Raw genomic sequence first — 21,203 nt, forward strand, 5'->3', positions numbered from 1 at the left:
TGCCTGGGGTGCTGGCTGGTCATCTCTTTGCATATACAGCTTTTCATGTGGCTAACTTGGACTTCCTCCAATATGGCAGTCTCAGGTTTCTGGACATCTTAACAAGGCGACTAGCTTTCCCCAGAAGAAGCATTCTAAGAGGCCCAGGAGAAAACTTCAAGGCTTGTTATGACTCAGTCTTAGAAATCACACATCACTTCTGGTGTATTCTGTTGGTCAAGAATAAGTCATAGACCTATCCAGTTTTAGGGAAGGTGCTACACAGGATATGAATACCAAAAGGCTGGCTCATTGAGTTATCTTTGAAGGTTAGCTGCCACAGTTCCTTAATTTGGAAAGATGAGTTCCAGACTCAGGGGCCCACCACAAGACATAGCTCATTTTGGGGAGCGGTTTGGTGATTTTCCAGGGTCTTGAAGGTAGTGAGTAGTAAGGGAATTCAACTCTTACCAGACTGGTCCCAGGACAAAGCTAAAATTGTAGTTGAATCCAGTATTGTGAAGTAATAGGGTAGAGAAATATAAATTATAGACAAGATGACAGATGTATAGATAAAAAATAGTAATCCAGTATCAAGAGTAGATTTCCTGAATAGACCAGAATAAACAGAATAAAAGAACTAAAAAGATAAGGATGGAAGGAAATAATTGTCCTTTCATGTGTAAATTGAAAGCCTTACCATTTACCTGACAAATTAACAAAATATACCTATACCTGGGCATAACCAGGTATGAATCTTAGAGTCCAAATATACTCTATCCACTGAAAAGAGAAACCAAAATAGTTAATCCCATAATGGAGGAAGATTTTATTTTTTTATAAATGAGCTAGTAGTAAGAATTAAATCCACAAAAATGTAGACTTAAGTATAAATAATTTTACAATATAATTTTAAAAGAGAATATAAATGCCATAAATCTTTAAAATATCATATATGATACAAAATATCATTTCAGAATAACAGATATTGAAAACTCCATAGGGAATGGAAAGTGGCAGGAAGTTCTCTAATTTCCTCATTTTTCATGGCAAAATGTGTACTTGCCATTCTTTATGTTGATAAGTGGGAAAATATAGGTTCAACTTTTTATGTAAATGCACTTACTAAGGGAATTTTAAAAATGATGCATACTTGCAAATTTCTAGATGCAAACCAGGGTCAGATTCTTAACAGACAATAATAACAGAATAATAATAACAAAAAAAGCACATGGATTTATTAAAAGTTGAAAGAAAAAATGAAACAAAACCAAAATAGAAATTAAAATTACTAAAGACCAAATATATCATCTATGTAAATAAATGCAAGTGGTTCAAATGTCTCTCCAATAGGACAAATATTGCAAATGCATAAATGCTTCAATAACACAAATACTTATAGAATGAGCCCAAACTTAAATCAAGCTACAGCTAAAACAGTGCTAAAATAAAAGTAAACATATATAAAAATACATGAGGGGAATATAAATTAAAGCGAAACATGTTTCATCTTAATTTATGTATTTATATAAATTTATACATACATATGTATATATAAAGCAAAACATTTGTTAGAAAAAAAATCCCCCTTTATTTCCTGACAAAAGATGAATTCCACAATGAAAAATATAAGAATCATGAGTAAGAGATATAAAATATTAAAGTGATTACTCCCAGATGCTTGGATTTAGGTGGTATGAAAGCCATCATATTTTAAAAAATGCCTTCTGCAAACTCAAACGCTGAAGGAAATATTGAGTGATGATTTGCGATGTGAGTTTCTCTGTTAATTAGTTAGGGTTCTGGATGAATTGTCTATAGGAAGTATACTTAGAGTCATAAGCTTTATCAATTTCTCTCTTTTTCGCAGGGCAAGTGAATTTTCTGGAACAACTGTGGGCCTTGCTTTCACGTCTACAATGTGCTCTCCGTATCATTCTGTTGGCATTGTTCAGGTTTGTTTAAACTGTTGGTTCTACAGCTCAAGCCTGTCAAATGCTGTTCTGCTGCATCTATTGAGAAGGTCATGTAGTTTTTCTCCTTTGGTCCTTTGGCATGGTAAAAAACAGTGACTGAATTTCAAATGTTGAATCAATCTTGCATATCCAGTATAACCCCAACATGGTCATAATGTATTATTTGTATATATTGCTGGAGTCAAAATGATAACATATGTTGAGGATTTTTGCATCTATATTCATGAGGGATATTAGTCTGTAGTTATCTTATCCTGTAATGTGTTTTTCAGGTTTTGTTATTAGAGCAAATATCAGGGTAAAGCTGGCCACATAAAATGATGTGCTCCCAACTCTTCGATTTTCTGGAATATTTGAGTAAAATTAGTATTATTCCTTCCTGAAATGTTTGGTATAATTCACCAGTAAAACCATATGGGTCTGGCATTTTTTTGTGGAAAATTTTTAAACTACATTTTCAATTTCTTCAATAGATATTGGACTTCTCAGGTTATTTATCTCTTCTTGAGTGAGCCTTGGTAGTTTGTGTCTTCAAGGAAAGTTGTCCATTTCATTTAAGTTGGCATATATTTGTCGATGATATTCCTTTACTATCCTTTTAATATCTGTAGGATTTGTAGTGATTTTCCCTCTATCATTCATGATATTAGTAATTTTGGGGGGTTTTTTCCCCATGATCAGTCTGGCCAAAGGTATATCAATTTAATTGATCTCAAGGAAACAGTTTTTGCTTTACTGAGGCTTTCCTAGTTTCAATTTCATTGATTTCCGCTCTTGTCTTGATTATTGATTTTTTTCTGCATTCTCTGCATTTAATTTGTTACTCTTTTTCTAGTTACTTAAGGAAGAATTTTAGATTGTGAATTTAAGGGTTTTCTTCTTTTCATATATAATCATTTAGGAGTTAGCAGTTAGGAGTTAGGGCTTCAACATATGAATTAGTGGGCAGGACACAATTTAGTTCATAAGAGTCTGGGAATATACTTTGTAGAATTTTGATATTTTAAATTTTTTTGAGGTTTGTTCTTGGTCATTACCCCATATGAACTTCAAAAAGAATGTGTCCTGCTGTTGTTGGAGTGTTCTGTAATTGTCAATTATGTCAAGTTGACTTATAGTGTTGTTCAGTTCTTTTGAATCGTTTATGGAGAGAGTGTTTAAGTATCCAAGCAGAACTGTAGATGGGTCTGTTTCTTCTTTCAATTCTATAAGTTTCACTTCATGTATTTTGAAGCTCTGTTGTAAAGTGAATACACAGAGTTGTCATGTCTTGTTGGAGAACTGATCCATTTATCATATTATGTCCCTCTATTTCCCTGAAATATTCCTATTCTGAAGTCTACTTTGTTCAAATTCAGTATAATCACTCCAATACTTTGTGGCTATAGTGTACTTGATACAACCTCTTCCTTACTTTTATTTTTAGCATCTGTATTTCTTTACATTTAAAGAAGGTTTCTACTAGACAGTATATACTTGGATTTTATTTTTTATCTAATCTGACAATCTCTGCCTTTTATTTGGTATGTTTAAATAATTTATATGTAATATCATTATTGATATTGTTGGATTAAAATCTTTCATTTTGCTAGATGTTTCCTATGCCATCTCTTCTATTTTTTTCTGCCTTTTTAGGATTGAGTATGTAAAAAAAAATTCATTTATCTCCATTATTAGCTTTTTATTGATTTGTTTCTTTTTAATGGTTACCCTGGGGTTTATTATACATCTCTGCTTGTATGTTTTACCTTGAAATGGTATTAACTGGTTCACATATAGTATAAGGACTTTACAAGGGAGCACCTCTAATTACGCCCTTCCATCCTTTGTGCTATTTTTATCAAATGTTTAACTTCACATATACTATAAATACAATATACATTGTTACTAATTTTTCTTTAAAAGTCATCTTGCCGTGCAATTTAAAATGAGAAAAAATTAGTTTTCCATTTATCTTATCTTTACTGGTGCTTATTTTGGTTACATTACCAACATTCTTCATTTCTTTGCAGAGAGAAAATTTCTATCTGGCATAATATATTTTTTCTTCCATAAGAATTTTTTAAAAATATTTCTTATAATACAAGTCTCCTGTCCATGAATTCTTTGCATTTTTTTAAGAAGATGACCTTATCTCTCTTTCATTTTCGTATATATATTTCACTGGGCTTACAATGCTGGGTGGATAGTGTTTTTCTTTCAGCACTTTTAGTGATTTCACTGTCTGCTGGAGTTCCTAACGAGAAACCTGCTGTAAACTTTATCTTTGTTCCTCTCTAATGTGTGTGGGTTTTTTTTTTTTTCTGATTTTAAGATTTTTCCTTTGTCCTTAATTTCTTCAATTTGATTATAATTATAATTATGTTATAACTAAGGGGTTTTTGTGGGGAGAGGTAATTTATCCTACTTAGTGTTCCTTTGTCCTGGGGCTTGGTATTTGTGATTAATTTTGGAAAATTTTAGGCCATTATGTCTTCAAATATTTCTTCTACTCCATTCTCATCCTTTTTACTTTCTGGGATTTCAATTACATATAAGTAATTGAACATATATGTACGATCATTCTATATTACCCCACAAAACTTGTATCTCCATTGTTTGTTTCATTTTGTTTGGTTTTTCCTTTGTATCATTTTTTTCACTTCGTGTTACCATTTGGGTAATTTCTGTTGAAATATTAAATCCACTGATTCTTTCCTCAGCTATTCCGGATCTACTGTTAAGCCTATGGAAGGCATTATTCATCTCTGTTAATGTCTTTTTCAATTCTAGTATTTCCATTTGATTCTCTCTTATGGTGTCCAACTCTCTGCTGAAATTTTCCATCCAGTCTTATATGATATTCATCTTTTCCACTGGAGCTTTTAACATATTAATCATAGTTATTTTAAAGTGCCTCTCCGATAGCACTAATAATCTGAGTCTGGTTCTGTTGATTGGCAGGGTATTGTTTTTTCTTTTTGTTTTTTGGATGCCTTATTATTTTTTGTTGAAAGTTAGGCATCTCGTGAAAGGCAATAGTCTGAGGTAAATAATTTTTTTTTTTTTTTTGGCCTGGAAATGATCACTTCTTTCCTTCTTCTAGGACTTCAGTGTGAGGATTTGACTCAATCTAGCAGGAGTTGAGCTGGGTTCGGGATTTTTTGGTTGGTATGGCCATCCTCAGTACATCACAGATGTTACATTCCTTTCACATTATTTTGTGTTTAGAATGAAGCATGGTTTGCCAGATTTTTTCTCACTGTGTGTTCCACATTCGTCTTTAGGGCTTTACTGCACCTCCCAGGGAGTCTCTTTAAGCTGTTATCCGTCTCCCGTCAATAGGTTGTTGTTACTTGTTACTGGATGATTGTTGGGCTTTTGGTGGGAGGAGGGCATTCCTTTCTGTTCTCATTAAGCTGCGTCTTAGGCAAGTCCTGCATCTCTTAGTTTCTGGCGTGGGTCCTTCTAGTGATCCTGTCCCACTGCCAGATGGTAGAGACGGCTAGTGATGTAAACCCAGCAGGCATTCCTGCCCCTTCTGCCCCTCCCCTCCAGTGGTAGAGGTTTTCTGGTTTGGGGGTTTTTTTTTTCCCCTTTCTTTTTCTTTTTCACAGTTGCATTGAGACTTCACCAGTGCCTTAAGGGTGACAAGATTTGTTGCCCTTCTCTCAGAAGTTTAAGACTTTAGTTAGGGCTAGGACTAGAGTAAGCCAAGTGAGGCACTTAGCTCACCCTGGTGCTGGTCATGTTTGCTCCATTACAAGGATAAGGGAGAAGGATCATGAAGGGGTTTCATGCCTTTGCTACTGCTGTTCTGCTCCCCCAGGTCAATACCATGATGGAGGATTTCCCAGAACTCTCACTTAGTGACGTCATGTGGAGAAAAATCTGTGAATAGGTGGGAATTCCTCTTATGTCTGAATTCCTCACATTTTGCATATTCTCTTGCTATTCCACAATCAACATTTATCAGTTTTTTGGGGTTTTTTTTTGATGTTTTCACCACACTTTTTTTTTTAAATAGATCTTTACTGGAGTATAACTGCTTCACAATACTGCACTAGCCTCTGTCACACAACAAAGTGAATCAGCCACATGCACACATACATCCCCATATCCCCTCCCTCTTGAGTCTCCCTCCCACACTCCCTATCCCACCCCTCTAGGTCATCGCAAAGCACCGAGCTCATCTCCCTGTGCTATGCGGCTGCTTCCCACTAGGTGACAATTTTACATTTGGTAGTGTATATATGTCCATGCTACTCTCACTTCGCATCAGTTTTTAATGTTTTGTATGAGTTATTACTGGCATCTGGTAGTGTCTGCCCCAGGTAAACAGAAGTTCATGTCCATCTCTCCCACTAGGTGCCAGCCTGTCTTTCTTTAGATTTCAGCCTTGTTGCCTTGTGACCTCAGCTCTAGGATTGGTTCTAGAAAATTGTGAATCTGACTACAATAAATTTGGGTGTGATGCTCTGTCCAGCTTTCTATTATCTGGTGATGGGAAACAGGGGTCAGGGAATTCTCATCTGACTTTGTCTAATTTCAGTTTTCAGCAGGCCCTGGGTCTCAGCAGTTAGGCTTTCTCAGTGATCCTCCATCCTTTCAATGGCAGCAAAACTCTGCTTTCTGACTTTTGCAGATCATTCCTGGAAAAGAGTTTCCTGGCCCTCCTGCGATGGCAGAAAACCTCAATTGATATCAATATAGGATCCTAGGCTCAGGATTTTTGTCTGCCCCTCTCTCTTAGGAGCAGAGGTTTTTGTAGTTTTGCGTGGGGTGTGCGTGTGTGTGTGTGTGTGTGTGTGTGTGTTAAACTCGTGCCCTATCTGTAATAGGTCTTCAGTTCTGCTATAGGTTGTTGCTACTTCTCCCGTCAGTGAATATGTATATATCTCTCCAATATATCTTATGAGTCTGGGTTTATGATAGGCTTCCTATCACAAACAGAGGAAGTACAATATGTATTTTAAAACTTGAAAGTGCCTACCATAAAATTGGAAGAGAAACTAGCCTACTTAAAGCAATAGTTAATAATATATGATAGTAACATCCATAAGATGTTATGGAAAAAACCTGAACAAACTTTTTGGCCAACCCAATAGACTTAAAACTGCAGTAGGAATCCAGAGGAGAGGACTGTTGATGAAGAGTAATGTGGTCAGGAAAAGTTGCATTAAGATGAACCTCAAAGCATGGATTGGATTTAAGGGGAAGAGAGGATGGAGGTAATTCCAGTAGAAAAAACCATTTAAGTGATGAAAATAATTATTTAAAGGAAGGTACCCTAAATTTGAAGGAACCTCAAATAAGGCAATCTGGAAAGTGTCTATTTAAACACATTTCTTTTTTTCTTAAATTGGTTGGTTTGTTTTTGTCCCCACTGAAGACACTCCATCTTAATAGATAGTAAGGTTACCAGGTTCATCTCAACAATATTGTGAGTGGTAGGTATTAACTTCCTGTCTCACGTAAGTGTTCCTTGTTTGCCAGCCTTGTACTGTGCCTGATGGACTTCTCTATTTTGTTCTTTGAATGAAGTACATAAGGGAATCAGTTTTCTGTGGGTGGGCTTTATTGGCAGATTCCTGTATCCCTACTGGGAAATTACAACCAGCAATGATTCTTTAGTGTTGTTTTATTGCTTCTGGATAACTTGGAGGTCCTGGTCCAACACCTTTAATCAGAAACAATCTGGTAATGAAGTTGGCTACTAGCTGAACTTCATGCAATAAGGCAAGTCTGGAGTTGACTGATGTCTAGTCTTGGCAGTAGTAGATTTGAAAAAGATACCAGTGGTTCTAAAGTTCTAGGTTCATGAGCACTTCTAGATCCCTATGAACTAAATACATTAAAGACCTCCAATTATTGATAAATTGGAAAGAATTTGAAAAACAATCCGAATGTGAGGGGGGAGGTAAATCAGTTTTAAAAAATTCTAACTTCTTATTATTGTTGAAAAAAAGGTTGTCATTATCCGTCATGGCAGGAAATAACAAAAATTTTCATTATAGGGACCCATTGACAAGAACAGAGAGTAGGCTGTATGCCTTGTGATGGGGATTCAGTACCAAAGGGGTGTGTGTGTGTGGGGGGGGGAGAGACAGCAAGAGATACAGAGACAGAGAGACAAAAAGGCAGAGAAAGTCAGGGTGAGAGGCAGGAGAGAAGGGAAGAGAAGGAGAGAGGAGAAGAGATGGGTAAGGTGAGGAGACTGAAGCTAAAATCAGACTCTCTACTCCACTTGACTACAGTGAAAATACTTATTATGTCCTGAGTGATAAGTCAATTTGCAAACCAGAGGATCTGTCTCCCTATTCTCATCCTCAGGACCACAGTCACAACATGCTTAGCGTTGCAGGGACCATGGCCCATGAAATGGGCCATAACTTTGGAATGTTTCATGACACCTATGCTTGCAAGTGCCCTTCTACAGTATGTGTGATGGACAGAGCACTAAGGTGAGCCTTTCTGGGAAGATGCTATTTATCCATGTTTTGGGTTCACTCTGGGCTGTCATCTTCAGTGACATGTTCAAACTTTCAAATTATTAAGTAACAGTATCAGGACAAAATCATGGATGTGTATCTATACCAAACTACCTTGTACCTCATCTATGTGTAATGTTTTTCATTAACTGAGACATAGTTTAAACATACTGTCTCTTTGCTGTTGGGGTGATGTGTCACTTTATCCTCATCTTAGCTACACAAGATCTGGGTTCAGAAAATCATTAGCATTTATCACATTTTCAGTGAATTCAGGTTGGGTGGTGGTAATGGAGAAGTTTTAGAAGAAAAATGTAATTAAAGAAGAATGAAATTAGAACACTTCCTAACACCATACACAAAAGTAAACTCAAAATGGATTAAAGACCTAAAGGTAAGGCTGGATACTATAAAACTCTTAGAGGAAAACATAGGCAGAACACTCTTTGACATAAACCACAGCAAGATCTTTTTCAATCCACCTCCTAGAGTAATGAAAATAAAAACAAAAATAAACAAATGGGACCTAATTAAACTTAAAAGTTTTTGCACAGCGAAGGAAACCATAAACAAAACAAAAATACAACCCTCAGAATGGGAGAATATATTTGCAAACGAAGCAACCAACAAGGGATTAATCTCCAAAAATATACAAACAGCTCATGCAGCTCAATATCAAAAAAACAAACAAACCAATCAAAAAATGAGAAGATCTAATTAGACATTTTTCCAAAGAAGACACACAGATGACTAAAAAGCACATGAAAAGATGCTAAACATCATTAATTATTAGAGAAATGCAAATCAAAACTACAATGAGGTATCAACTCACATGGGTCAGAATGGCCATCATCACAAAATCTACAAACAATAAATGCTGGAGAGGGTGTGGAGAAAAGGGAACCCGCGTACACTGTTGGTGGGAATGTAAATTGGTACAGCCACTACGGAGAACAGTATGGAGGTTCCTTAAAACACTAAAAATAGAGTTACCATACAATCCCACTCCTGGGCATATATCCAGAGAAAACCATAATTCCAAAAGATACATGCACCCCAATGTTTATTGCAGCATTATTTATGATAGCCAGGACATGGAAGCAACCTAAATGTCCATCAACAGAGGAATGGATAAAGAAGATGTGGTACATATATACAAAGGAATATTACTCAGCCATAAGAAAGAATGAAATAATGCCATTTGCAGCAACATGGATGGACCTAGAGATTGTCATACAGAGTGAACTAAGTCAGACAGAGAAAGACAAATATATGATACCACTTATATGTGGAATCTAAAAAAAGGGTACAAATGAACTTAGCTACAAAACAGAAATAGAGTTACAGATGTAGAAAACAAGCTAATGGTTACCAGGGGGTAAAGGGGGGGCAGATAAATTGGGACACTGGGATTGACATATACACACTACTAGATATAAAATAGATAACTAATAAGGACCTACTGTATTACGCAAGGAACTCTACTAAATACTCTGTAATGGCCTATATGGGAAAATAATCTAAAAAGAGTGGATTTATGTATATGTATAACTGATTCACTTTGCTGTATACGCGAAACGAACACAACATTGTAAAGCAACTATACTCTAATAAAAATTTTTTTAAAAAAAGAAGAATGTTCTCACAGGAAGATGACGAGAGTCTTTGAAAAGAGATTACACATTCCTGACACACCTTAGGCAAAACTGCCCTGGAATTTTGTTTTTAAGAACCCCACAATCCCTTTTATGTGTTCATTTCCTCTCCCAGCTCATTCAAGCTAGGGTTAGTCTCCCATGCCCTTCCACAAAATAGCATATGGCTGCAGGCCAGTTACATATCTTATGCTATCTCCCACAGATATTACTGCATTTTAAAATTTTTTTAAAATTTTATTTAAGTATAGTTGATTTACAATGTTGTATTAATTTCTTCTGTACAGCAAAGTGACTCAGATAGATAGACATATATATTCTTTTTCATATTCTTTTCCATTATGGTTTGTCACAGGATATTGAATATAGTTCCCTGTGCTATACAGTATGACCTTGCTGTTTATCCATCCTATGTATAATAGTTTGCCTCTGCTAATCCCAAACTCCCATTCCTTCCCTCCCCCCTACTCCCCTTGGCTACTGCTTTTTTAACCTCATTGTTATTTGTGGAATGAAAAGAGGCTGTCAATAGAAATCCCTCTGAAGGAAAACGAATTCTTAAACATGTAAATAAATATAATTTTAGTGCCTTTAGGACTTCAAAACCAAAATGACCGAAGGCTGAATGAGATTATCTGGATAAATTAGAAGGGTTTTTAGTTTATTAAACAGCAGCCTGGATGCTCTATTTTGAGATGTGACCATACTTGCCTTGCTCATTAAGCCGGAGGTGTTTATACCTGCCCGGGTGGGCTAATTCAGGCGCAAAAATAAGAGCTCATGATTTAGCAGTTGGTGAGTGTATTCCCTTTGATCTTTTGGGTCACGTTTTGAGCATATCACACCCAATGTCTGATATGTCTCCCTATCTGCTCAGCGTGACTGTATTCCATTTTCTTCTTCCTTACCTTTACAGCTTCTACATACCTACGGACTTCAGTTCCTGCAGCCGTGTCAGCTACGAAAAATTCTTGGAAGATAAATTATCCAATTGCCTCCTTAACGTTCCGCTGCCTACAGATATCATATCCACCCCGATCTGTGGGAACCAGTTGATAGAAATGGGAGAAGACTGTGACTGTGGGACCCCCGAGGTACCACCAAGTTCTTTCTAAAATGATCTACTTTGTTTTTCAATTGCTGAGAGATAAACTATCAAAGAATGTGCGGTTCACTAAAAAAAATCACACTTCTTGTCATTTTGTAAATGTTTGTTTGTAGACATTTGTCAGGCCAACTTTGGGACTCAGGACTTGTTACCATTCGAAGTGCCTGGCTTGGTCCCATGCTCTTGACAGGGCAGCCAGGATTCTGAATGGGACCTTTGCCCCCATCTTATTAACACCTAATGCGAGTACCAGGCCAAGCTCTCAGGGGGTCAGCTTTTCAGTAACTTCAAAATAGGATTACACATTTATCTCTTCTGTGAGAAAAAGGAATCTTTCCCAGATGATGTTTGTTTGAATAAGGGCAAGAGTTTTAACCCTAAAAATTGGTAACTGAAAATATCTCACTCTGAGGTTCCCAAAGTAGGAGTTTCTCCAAAGCCTTGTGTGGATGCCTGATTTCTCAGAAGCAAGGTGGGGAGAACAAGACAAAGTATACTGCTTTACAGAGAGCTGAATTAAATGTCAAACTTGAATAAAGAACTATATTTTTAGATTTTCAGTACATGCTCTAGAGATTAAGTTTACTGCTAGATAGATACAAAATTGATGAGCTGAACTAATTATGTTCTATAACTATTCAGAGGAATTTGATTTTCAAAAACTGTCCCTTTCTTTTGTTTTCTCTCATATTTCACCAAAAATAGACCATGTTCAGTATTACTATGGGAGATTGGGGGAACTAGAAAAGATATTCAAATAAAAAAACAATATAAGTAGAATTCAGATAAACTCAGTATTTCTAATGTTAAACTTTGTGTTTTTAATTTCCCCCCAAATCATTTTCAGACTGTATCAAAGAAAGGTCTGTGTGATGAATAAATTGTATTATGAATTGTGCCGAAATGAGACCAAAAGGTAATCTTGCATTTGCATTTGTTTCTGGTATTTCTTAGGAATGTACCAACATTTGCTGTGATGCAAAAACATGTAAAATCAAAGCAAATTTTCAATGTGCAGTAGGGAAATGCTGTGAAAAATGCCTGGTAAGATTATTATTTTATTCTATCTTAATAATTATGATTACTCTTTGTTTTTTCTGTATTAAAATCTTAGGGATTATGTTAAATGAAATAGGCAAAGTAATATTTTTCTGTCTATAAAATAATGTTACCTACCATCTATCAAGTCCTCACTGAGTACTTTGCGAAGATGGGCTCTTTAATCTTCCAACAGCCCTTTGAAGTGTATATTATTATTTAATTTTGTTTTCGAGGGGACAGAGTCTCAGAACAGATAATGTACAAAATAATACAGCCACTAAATGGCAAAATCCAAGTATGATCAGTTCCAAAGCCAATGCTTTGTTACTCCCACCTGCTATTTCTTCTGATGCCGTGTGACCCTCTTGGACCAAATCCAGTAATTGCTTGCATATCCCTTTTGTCGACAAAAAATTAATCAGTCGATCTAAGAAAGAAATGGAAAATTTTATTCTAGCCAAATTGAGGATTATAACCGGGGAAGAGCATCTCAGAAAGCTCCGAAAACTGTTGAGCCAGTTAGAAGTCAAAGCACAGTTGTGTAAGTTTTTTGAGACAGAGGGCTGTATGTTAAATGGCATATGATTGATAATTTACACAATCCATATCTAAGCGTCACCATGGCCCCTTACAAGATCAAGAAGGAATGTTATCTTTTAAGGCGTTATCTTGTTGGTGCTGGGAGTATGTTGGTCTTTATGGTTGAGCAGGTATTTCTGCTGATGGGGAGGTCTGGTCAATGCCTAATGCAGATACGCAGTGCACGGTGTGGGGAGAGAGGAGGCCAGAGGGCAGAGACAATTTCTTATGTTTAAATTTTCCGTGTCTTGCCATAAAATATGAATTTTATTTCACACTTTAATATGGTGTAGTGGAAAAGCTTTTAATTTTAATAATATAGGGGCTCCTCTATCTTCAACCTTTGAAGTCACTTCCGGGTGAAATTCTTTTTTTTTTTTAATTATTCGCACCTTTAATTATTATTTATTTATTTATTTATTTATTTATTTGGCTGTGTTGGGTCTTCGTTTCTGTGCGAGGGCTTTCTCCAGCTGCGGCGAGCGGGGGCCACTCTTCATCGCGGTGCGCGGGCCTCTCACTATTGCGGCCTGTCTTGTTGCGGAGCACAGGCTCCAGACGCGCAGGCTCAGTAGTTGTGGCTCACGGGCCCAGTTGCTCCGCGGCATGTGGGATCTTCCCAAACCAGGGCTCGAACCCGTGTCCCCTGCATTAGCAGGCACATTCTCAACCACTGTGCCACCAGGGAAGCCGCCGGGTGAAATTCTTAGAAAAAAGACATAAGATGAGGACGCCGTGTCATTTTCTCTGTGGGGCTTTTTTGACTTTCTCTTCCAGCTAGAGTTCAGCATGTTACATTCTACTGTTGCAGAGAATTCTCTGTTATGATTATTTGTTTATGTGTCTTCTTAGTTAGACTGATTCTTAATGTCTGGAGTCTGATTCATGCTCACCTAACACAGAATTGCGTTCATTTTAAAAGCCCAATAACCATCTGTAAAAGGAATGTGCAGATGGCATGCCAGGTTATAGGCAGTGTTTGAGATAGGTTTTTGTTTGTTTGTTTCTTTTTTCTTTTTTTTTTTTTTTTTAATGTTGGAGGAAGAGGAAAGAAATAAAGGAGGCCAAAATGAAGAAAATTTGAGAACTTAAGCAGTATTCAACAAGTGTTTATTAAGTCTTGTTTGTTAGAGATTATGGGTGATAAAGAAAACTAGTATTTGACTTCAAAAAACTTGCTATTTCTTTAGGGTGATGATATACGTAACTAAAACAGACGAAAATATAATACGTGATTAAATGCTCAGGTAGATATTATAATGACAGATGGCCATTATATGGGTAATAGTTTCCACATATATTTTCACTTAATGTTCATAATGACCTTATAAAGTTAGTATTGGATCGGGAAATGGATTTTCAGAGAGATTAAATCCATTTGCTAAGGGTACACATCTAGCCACTGGCAGAGCCAAGATTCAAACCTGTATCTTTCAAATCCAAATTCAGGGCTCTTTTCCTACCACATGTAGAAAAGAGGAACAGTGATTTGCATTGAAGAGGTCAGAGGAGACTTCATGGAAAATGAGGCTTTCAATTAGTCTGGAAAGTAGTGAGTAGATTTTAGATAAATAGAAAGAAAAAATTCCAAGTGAGCAGGCAAGGAGAAAGAAGAAAGAAAAGAAGATATAAGCATGGTTTGTGTGACATCTGGTAAGAAAGCTAGTCTGACTGGAGTAGGGGGGGCTTGAATTTGGAGGGTCTCATATGCTCTGATGAAAATTTGGATTTTTAAAAAAATATTTATTTATTTATTTGGCTGTGCCGGATCTTAGTTTTGGCACATTCTTTCACCAGCGTAAAGATATGGAAAGCCTTTTGATGATATGAGAGCATGCCTTCCCACTTCAACTAGAGAAGGTATGCTTCCAATATCCACAGAGGCCTCTTCAGATTTGTACGAATGGCAGAATTTCTTTTCCTAAGGTTTCTCTGAGCTCATAAGAGCAAGACTCGCAATAATAGATTGCAATGGAATTAACACATGAAATGAATATTTGGTTGTTTCCTCCTTCTGACAAATCATTCCATAGAAACACGTGAGTTGAAAAGAAATATCTGACCATACAATAAAAGGAATTAAGGATTAGGAAACTCTATGCCTGGGAAAGTCTCAGAGCATGCTGATCTGGGCTTGTAAACTTATCTTCCTTACTATGGAAGATTTACTTCACCAATAAATCTCTGAAGCTGCAGATTTAAATCTCCTTGAAAAGCTTGTCAAAGATGCATTCAACAAAGGGAGAAATAACTTCCTTCTTTCCATCTAAGATATTGCTCAGTTTTCTTCTGTATTTTTTCATTGTTATTTCTATAAAGTTTGCTCTACAAATTCAGAAATATTGATTGCTTAAAGACTCAGGGCTTGGCCAAAGTCAATAGAAGTGACATTATAGGAGATGGTTTTAGCTTATACAATGAAAACGTGAACTAAAATAGAATGATGCCTCTAACTACGTTGCCAAAAAAAGGCCACAGGGAAAATATTATTTGAATCAATTTGAGATATTAGGGTTAAGTCAGGTGGAAAAAAAGCCTTCTCTCCAATTTTATTTCCCTACAGTTTAAAAAGGCTGGTGAGGTGTGCCGACCAGCAAAAGATGAGTGTGACCTGCTCGAAATGTGTGATGGCAAATCTGGTCTTTGCCCCGATGATCGATTCCAAGTCAATGGCTTCCCTTGCCAAAATGGGAAGGGTTACTGCTTGATGGGGATGTGCCCCACCCTGGAGGAGCAGTGCACCGAGCTATGGGGACCAGGTAGGAGGACAAACGCCAGTGATGCTGGCACTGCCTTTGTACATACAAAGGAAAATCGTATCACTCCAAGTGACAGTGTTTAATCATGGCCAAAGTAGCATTCTGTCCCTTTCTTCCATCTTAGAAACTGTGCCACTGCTCAAAATCCTGGGTAAGTGGAGAATTTTGGTGTTGCTAGATTTAGCAAATAAAAATAAGGACAGTCCAGTTAAATTTGAATTTCAGATTAACATTTTTTTTTTTAAGTGTCAGTATGTCTCATGCAATATTTGAGTTAGACTTATGCTGAAAAAAAGTCTTTGTTTATCTGGAATTTAAATTTAACTGGATGTCCTGTACTTTACCTGGCAACTCTAACCAAAATCCTTCCCAGTTAAGCAGACCCTTGGAATTGTGTGTGTGTGTGTGTGTGTGTGTGTGTGTGTGTGTGTGTGTAGGGGTGGAATGCAAAGGAGCAGTGAGGAAAACTGAAAGTTCTTAAAATGTTTATTTTGTCCATAATACCAGAATTTTAGAGGTCATATTCTCTGATTACACCATAAAAAAGAAATTAAAAATAAAAGCATAACTTAAGAATCTTCAAAAACTTTAAACCCAAATTTAAATTATGCTAAATAACTTGATTAGAAGAGCAATTTTTAAAATATCAATTCTTTGGACTTCCTGGATATGATGTATATTATGTACATATATTTAATTTTCATACCATTTTCTGCTACATTTCCAGATTCCTACTTAAATGGCTGAAGGACTATTTTTAATAGGGAAAATACATATTCCTAAAAATATTTGAAGAAGGTTATCATATGCTGGAAACTTTCCATAATTCCTGAAAATATACATAAGACAAGATGAAAGAAAGCAACAAAAATCACTGATTGACAATACACCCAGAAAAAAAGAAACCTGGGAAATAAATGAACAGGAACCTAGAAAAACCCCTGAATGAAAGCCTCTGTATCAGACTAGGGTGAGCTGAGACACAATTTGAGGAGAAAGCGTGATACCATTGGTGCATCAGGAAGTGCTCTGATGGTCTGGAATTTGGTTCTGGCTCTCCTCCAGTTGATAGGTAATGCAGATGGGTGTGCTAAGTTACAGGTGCAAGCAAAGATGGCTTTGCTGGTTAAAGACCTTGTACTTCCTTGGCTAACTTCAGTATATGGCAGAAACCTGGGGAAAGGAAATTTTCAGCACAGAGATGAAGCTCTGAACATCTCCTTTGTTACTTGGCTATAAATCACTGCGATAAAAACTATTACTTTCTTCTTTTTGCCTGACCCTTCAATATCACCTCCCTTACAAATCTGTAAATTTTCTAGTACCTAGACACTGTTTTGTTCATAGTTGTTATTCCCAGTGTATCCTAGCACAGTGCCTGACTTCAGTAAATGTTCCCAGTGATCTATTGAATTAATGTTGAATATATTTATCCGATATTGGAATAGAGAAGAACTTTTAAATCATATATTTAAAGGTGGCCTTTATAAAAGACCAGAAAAATAGATTTGCCTAAATAAAATTTCAAATTTTACAATTCACAAGGATCACACATTTATTTTAAATTAGTCTTCAAAGTTTGAAAAGTCTTATAACACATATAAGGGGGAAAAATCACTGTCTTTAACCTCCTATAAATCATTTGGAATTCCAAATATTGAAAATGTGACCAAGAAATAAACAGGCAATTCATCATAAAGAAGTACAAGTGTTTAATAAACAAAATCATTTTAACTCACTAGCAAGAAGTATGAAATACTATTAATACATCAGCACATGCAATATATGGTAAGAAATATAAATGAAGACAAGTTAATCTTCTACACTTGTTAAATTGCAAAGCTTTCTTACAGTTAATGCTTAGTGTTGGTGAGGATGTGACAAAACACTTAGTTTAATATGCTCTGGTAAGAGTATGAATTAGTACAATCTTTTCACAGAGAATTTGGAAAAATGTATGTGCAACCTAAAAAGAAAATGTGCTCCTTTCCTTAGCAATAGTACCCAGGAATATTTATTTACAAAGGATTTTCAGCCAGCATTTTCTTTCTGAACCATGTACTACAGACCAGGCATTCTTCTCAGTGGCTCACATATATTAACTCATTTAATTCTCATAATAACGCTATGGGGGAGGTACTATTATAGAATCCTCATTTTTACACAGACCAAGCCAAGAGGTTAAGGCACTTGCCAAAGATCACACAGCTCTTACTTAATGCCTGAGCTCTTAACCACTGTGTTCTGTTGCCCCAGTTGATGGGGATCTGAGGAAGATTACATGAGAAATTAAACATGCGATGCTCATCTCTGTGCCTGTCAGAGTAGAAGTTTGACTAAGCACAGCATGTACCTGTCACAGCTGCACCCTCCAGCAGGATAACATTCCAGTATCTGTCTGTGGGCTGCTACTACGATAACTACGGCTCTTCCAGCTAAGTCTTCAATCATCCAGATGTTGCCAAATATTTAGATAGCCATTATTCAAAAATAGGCTATCTAAAAGGTTGTTTTAACTCCAGCCATCTCTCTTGATATCAAATTAGTGCAACCTATATTTCCAAGAAGGGTCAAGGGGATGATGCTAAAATCGTATTCCTCATGCTGGTTTTCTGTTTCATGAATCCTTTATGGCACTGAACTATTTATCTCTTTTCTTTTCAACTGTGTGCCTACTGACTATGCCTGGTCCCAGGAACCCAGGTTGCAGATAAGTCATGTTTTAGCAGGAATGAAGGTGGGTCAAGTTACGGGTACTGTCGAAAAGTGGATGACACACGCATCCCCTGTAAAGCAAAGTAAGTGGCCTTGTTATTTGAACCTTCCTGCTCATTTTGACACATTCTGATTATCCCATTTAAAGAGAAAGTGAATTTGGACATCATTCATTTGATAAACATTCATTGAGTGACTATTATATGCTATATTTTAGGCTAGGCACTGAGTTAAAAAGACAAATAGGGAATGATCCCCCTTTTCCAGTCTCTCATAATGGATGCTTCAAAGGACACCAAGTACAGCTGTTGTTAAATAGAATGAATGTTTGAGACCGAGCATGCAATAGTTAAATGGGCCTGGTTGGAAATTTGCACACTGATTCTCCAGTATACTTTAGATGCTCTTCCATCTAGTGTCTTTCATTATGATTCTAGTAGATATTATTATCTACTCAGAGGAATAAGCAATATGATGATTGTACAGTTTTATTTAAACTTGCCATGGCACTCCATAAAGAAAAAATACAGTAAGGGAAAGATTGAAAATTTACCTAAAGAATTTGTTTTCCTTTTTGTATTGATAGTCTGAAAAAAATGATAGAACACCATAAGCAATGAACTTGAGATTTTTCTATATATTTTCCTTCGATTCTGAAATTTTAAGATGACTTTTAAAGTTCAAATGATAATAGATTAAACTTTATACCTGTTCCAAATTTTACACATACAAACTAATGTGTAACCAGAGACTGAATGAAAAAAATCAGCATTTCTCAAAGTTTTTCTATTTAAATAGCACTAATTTTTCTCAGTGATAGATATTACCAAACAAACTATACTTTGGACAGAAGGTCATCTCTTGGGGAGTCTGAGCCTCAAAGATAATCATACCCTGTGGGCTCTTCTTTACAGGAAATCAGGGGAAATTATGTAAAAGGCAATATGTGTGGGAGAGTGGGGTGGGAGTGTGGCAATATTTAGTCTGAGAGGTCGTGACAGGGAAAAGAGACTAGGGTAACTCCATCTTTCCTCTGTAGAGTGTATACACCCTTGTCCTGTATAACTTTGCGTGAACACTGGATAATTTCTGCAACCAGAGGCACAAGCATTTCATTTCTTCCCACAGGCTGACCTCCTGGTCACTTCTTGATAGTCTTTGGCTGTAGTGGGAAGTAAGCCTGAAAGTCCCTGTGTCCTAGAGCCTTCCTCATAAAGCTCTACCCAAATGATTCAAGAAAAACACCCTCTCAAGTCTGGAGAGAATGCGTGCCTTTCTCCACTCCTCAATGGTATTTTCTAAAAGCCTCAGAGACATCAGAAGAATCTGATTCTACCACTCTCAGAAGAGGTTTTCACAGCATTCCTCTAAATTCTGCATAAAGCAATTGATTCCAATTTTGTTGGCGATGACTTTTTTCCCCTTGCTAGTGAAGGCAAGGCTTTAGTGAGCACTGAGCAGTTTCATCTGAATTTGCAGGGGTTCTTTCAGTAACACACACGATGCCTTGGAGTGACAACCAAGGCTCGGCCTTATACTGATACAACTATAGTCGAGAGAATTATTCTGCTGCCCTTCATGGCAATAAATAACCTTAGCTGAAACAAGACAGAAACTGATTTCCTAGGTGCCCTCCATGATGTTAGACATCCATCCTCCTTATAGCTTCTTTCTCCATCATACATATGACCTCCTTTCCCAAATGTTTCTCTCGGTCTGTGATGGCTTCTCCAACTCCAACTGTCATATTCCAATAAGCAAAAAGGAGAAAATATTGAGGAGAGGACATATACCCTCACGTAAGGCCACCCTCAAGAATCTGCAGTTAAGATTCTGCTTCCTTCCCATTGGCTAGAATTTAGGCAACTGGCCAAAATTTGGGAATATGGGAGACATGGGATTTTTCTCTTGAGCAACGTTGTGTCTTGCTAATATTCAATGGTTCTATTACTGAAGAATAAGGGGGAAATTGGTATAAAGGAGAACTAGAAGTCTCTGCCGTAGGAGGAAATACCATTAGTTAAATATCGATAGGGAGCTGATTTACATTTGTATAAAACTGCATTTTGGATCCTGCTGTTTCAAAGGCAGCAAATTTTGGCTTTTCTTCAGTGATGCCATGTGTGGGAAGTTGTTCTGTAATGGTGGGTCAGATTATCTGCTCTGGAAAGGACGTATAATAACGTTCCTGACGTGTAAAACATTTGAACCTGAAGACAGCAGTCAAGAAATCAGCATAGTAGCCAATGGAACCAAGTGTGGAGAGAATAAGGTACGTTGAAATGGTGGCTTTTACTCAAAATGTTCTGGTTGTTTGTTCGTTTTGTTTGCTTGCTTCTCAAGGCCTCCTTGTGTTTCATGGAGCACAGTTTTCAAAGCAATGTTTATGCCATTCATGTATACATGACTGCATTCTTCCCTGCAATGTTATTTAATAAGTACCTATTACGTGCTTAGCACTAGCTTGTTAAATTTAGGTAAATTTTATTTCCCCCAAATTGGTAGGTTCTCAATAAATGATAGCCATTCTGATGATAATAATGAAAAAAATCATAACAATACTATTTTTACATAAATCATAATTATCTTAATATTGGAGATGATGTGATATTACCATGTTTTCCATAGTATTTTTGTTTAGGATGGGTACCTTGTATCATGTGCAATGCTTAGCTCAGTGCTCTCAGTCTTCAGAGTTGGACTAAAAGGTGCATTAAAGATGACCCATGAGGAATGACGTGAAGTAAGGAAATCTTCTTTAAAGAGGACTTCCTAAATATTTTATTATAAAAATTATCTAGATTCCATATTCCTATTTTCAAAAGGATTTGGTGATTTCCCTAATGAAAAGGCAAGTTTGATAACAATAAGAGTAGCTAAAAATACAAGGCTAAATACCAAAGAGTCGACAGTTTGCAGAA

At 36.6% G+C, this 21,203-nt stretch overlaps 1 protein-coding gene across 1 annotated transcript in view; it reads left to right on the forward strand.

Moving 5' to 3' along the window:
* Positions 1-21,203, forward strand: part of ADAM28 (ADAM metallopeptidase domain 28) — a 56,299-nt gene that overhangs the window by 24,896 nt on the left and 10,200 nt on the right. Inside the window, exons 10-16 of the mRNA XM_061199418.1 lie at positions 1,850-1,934; positions 8,268-8,398; positions 10,997-11,174; positions 12,143-12,232; positions 15,372-15,567; positions 18,263-18,365; positions 20,395-20,554. Of these exons, the coding sequence (XP_061055401.1) occupies positions 1,850-1,934; positions 8,268-8,398; positions 10,997-11,174; positions 12,143-12,232; positions 15,372-15,567; positions 18,263-18,365; positions 20,395-20,554 (943 nt within the window). The remainder of the gene's footprint in view (positions 1-1,849; positions 1,935-8,267; positions 8,399-10,996; positions 11,175-12,142; positions 12,233-15,371; positions 15,568-18,262; positions 18,366-20,394; positions 20,555-21,203) is intronic.

The sequence above is a fragment of the Eubalaena glacialis genome, chromosome 9, assembly GCF_028564815.1.
Source record: "Eubalaena glacialis isolate mEubGla1 chromosome 9, mEubGla1.1.hap2.+ XY, whole genome shotgun sequence".
Classification (NCBI taxonomy): Eukaryota; Metazoa; Chordata; class Mammalia; order Artiodactyla; family Balaenidae; genus Eubalaena; species Eubalaena glacialis.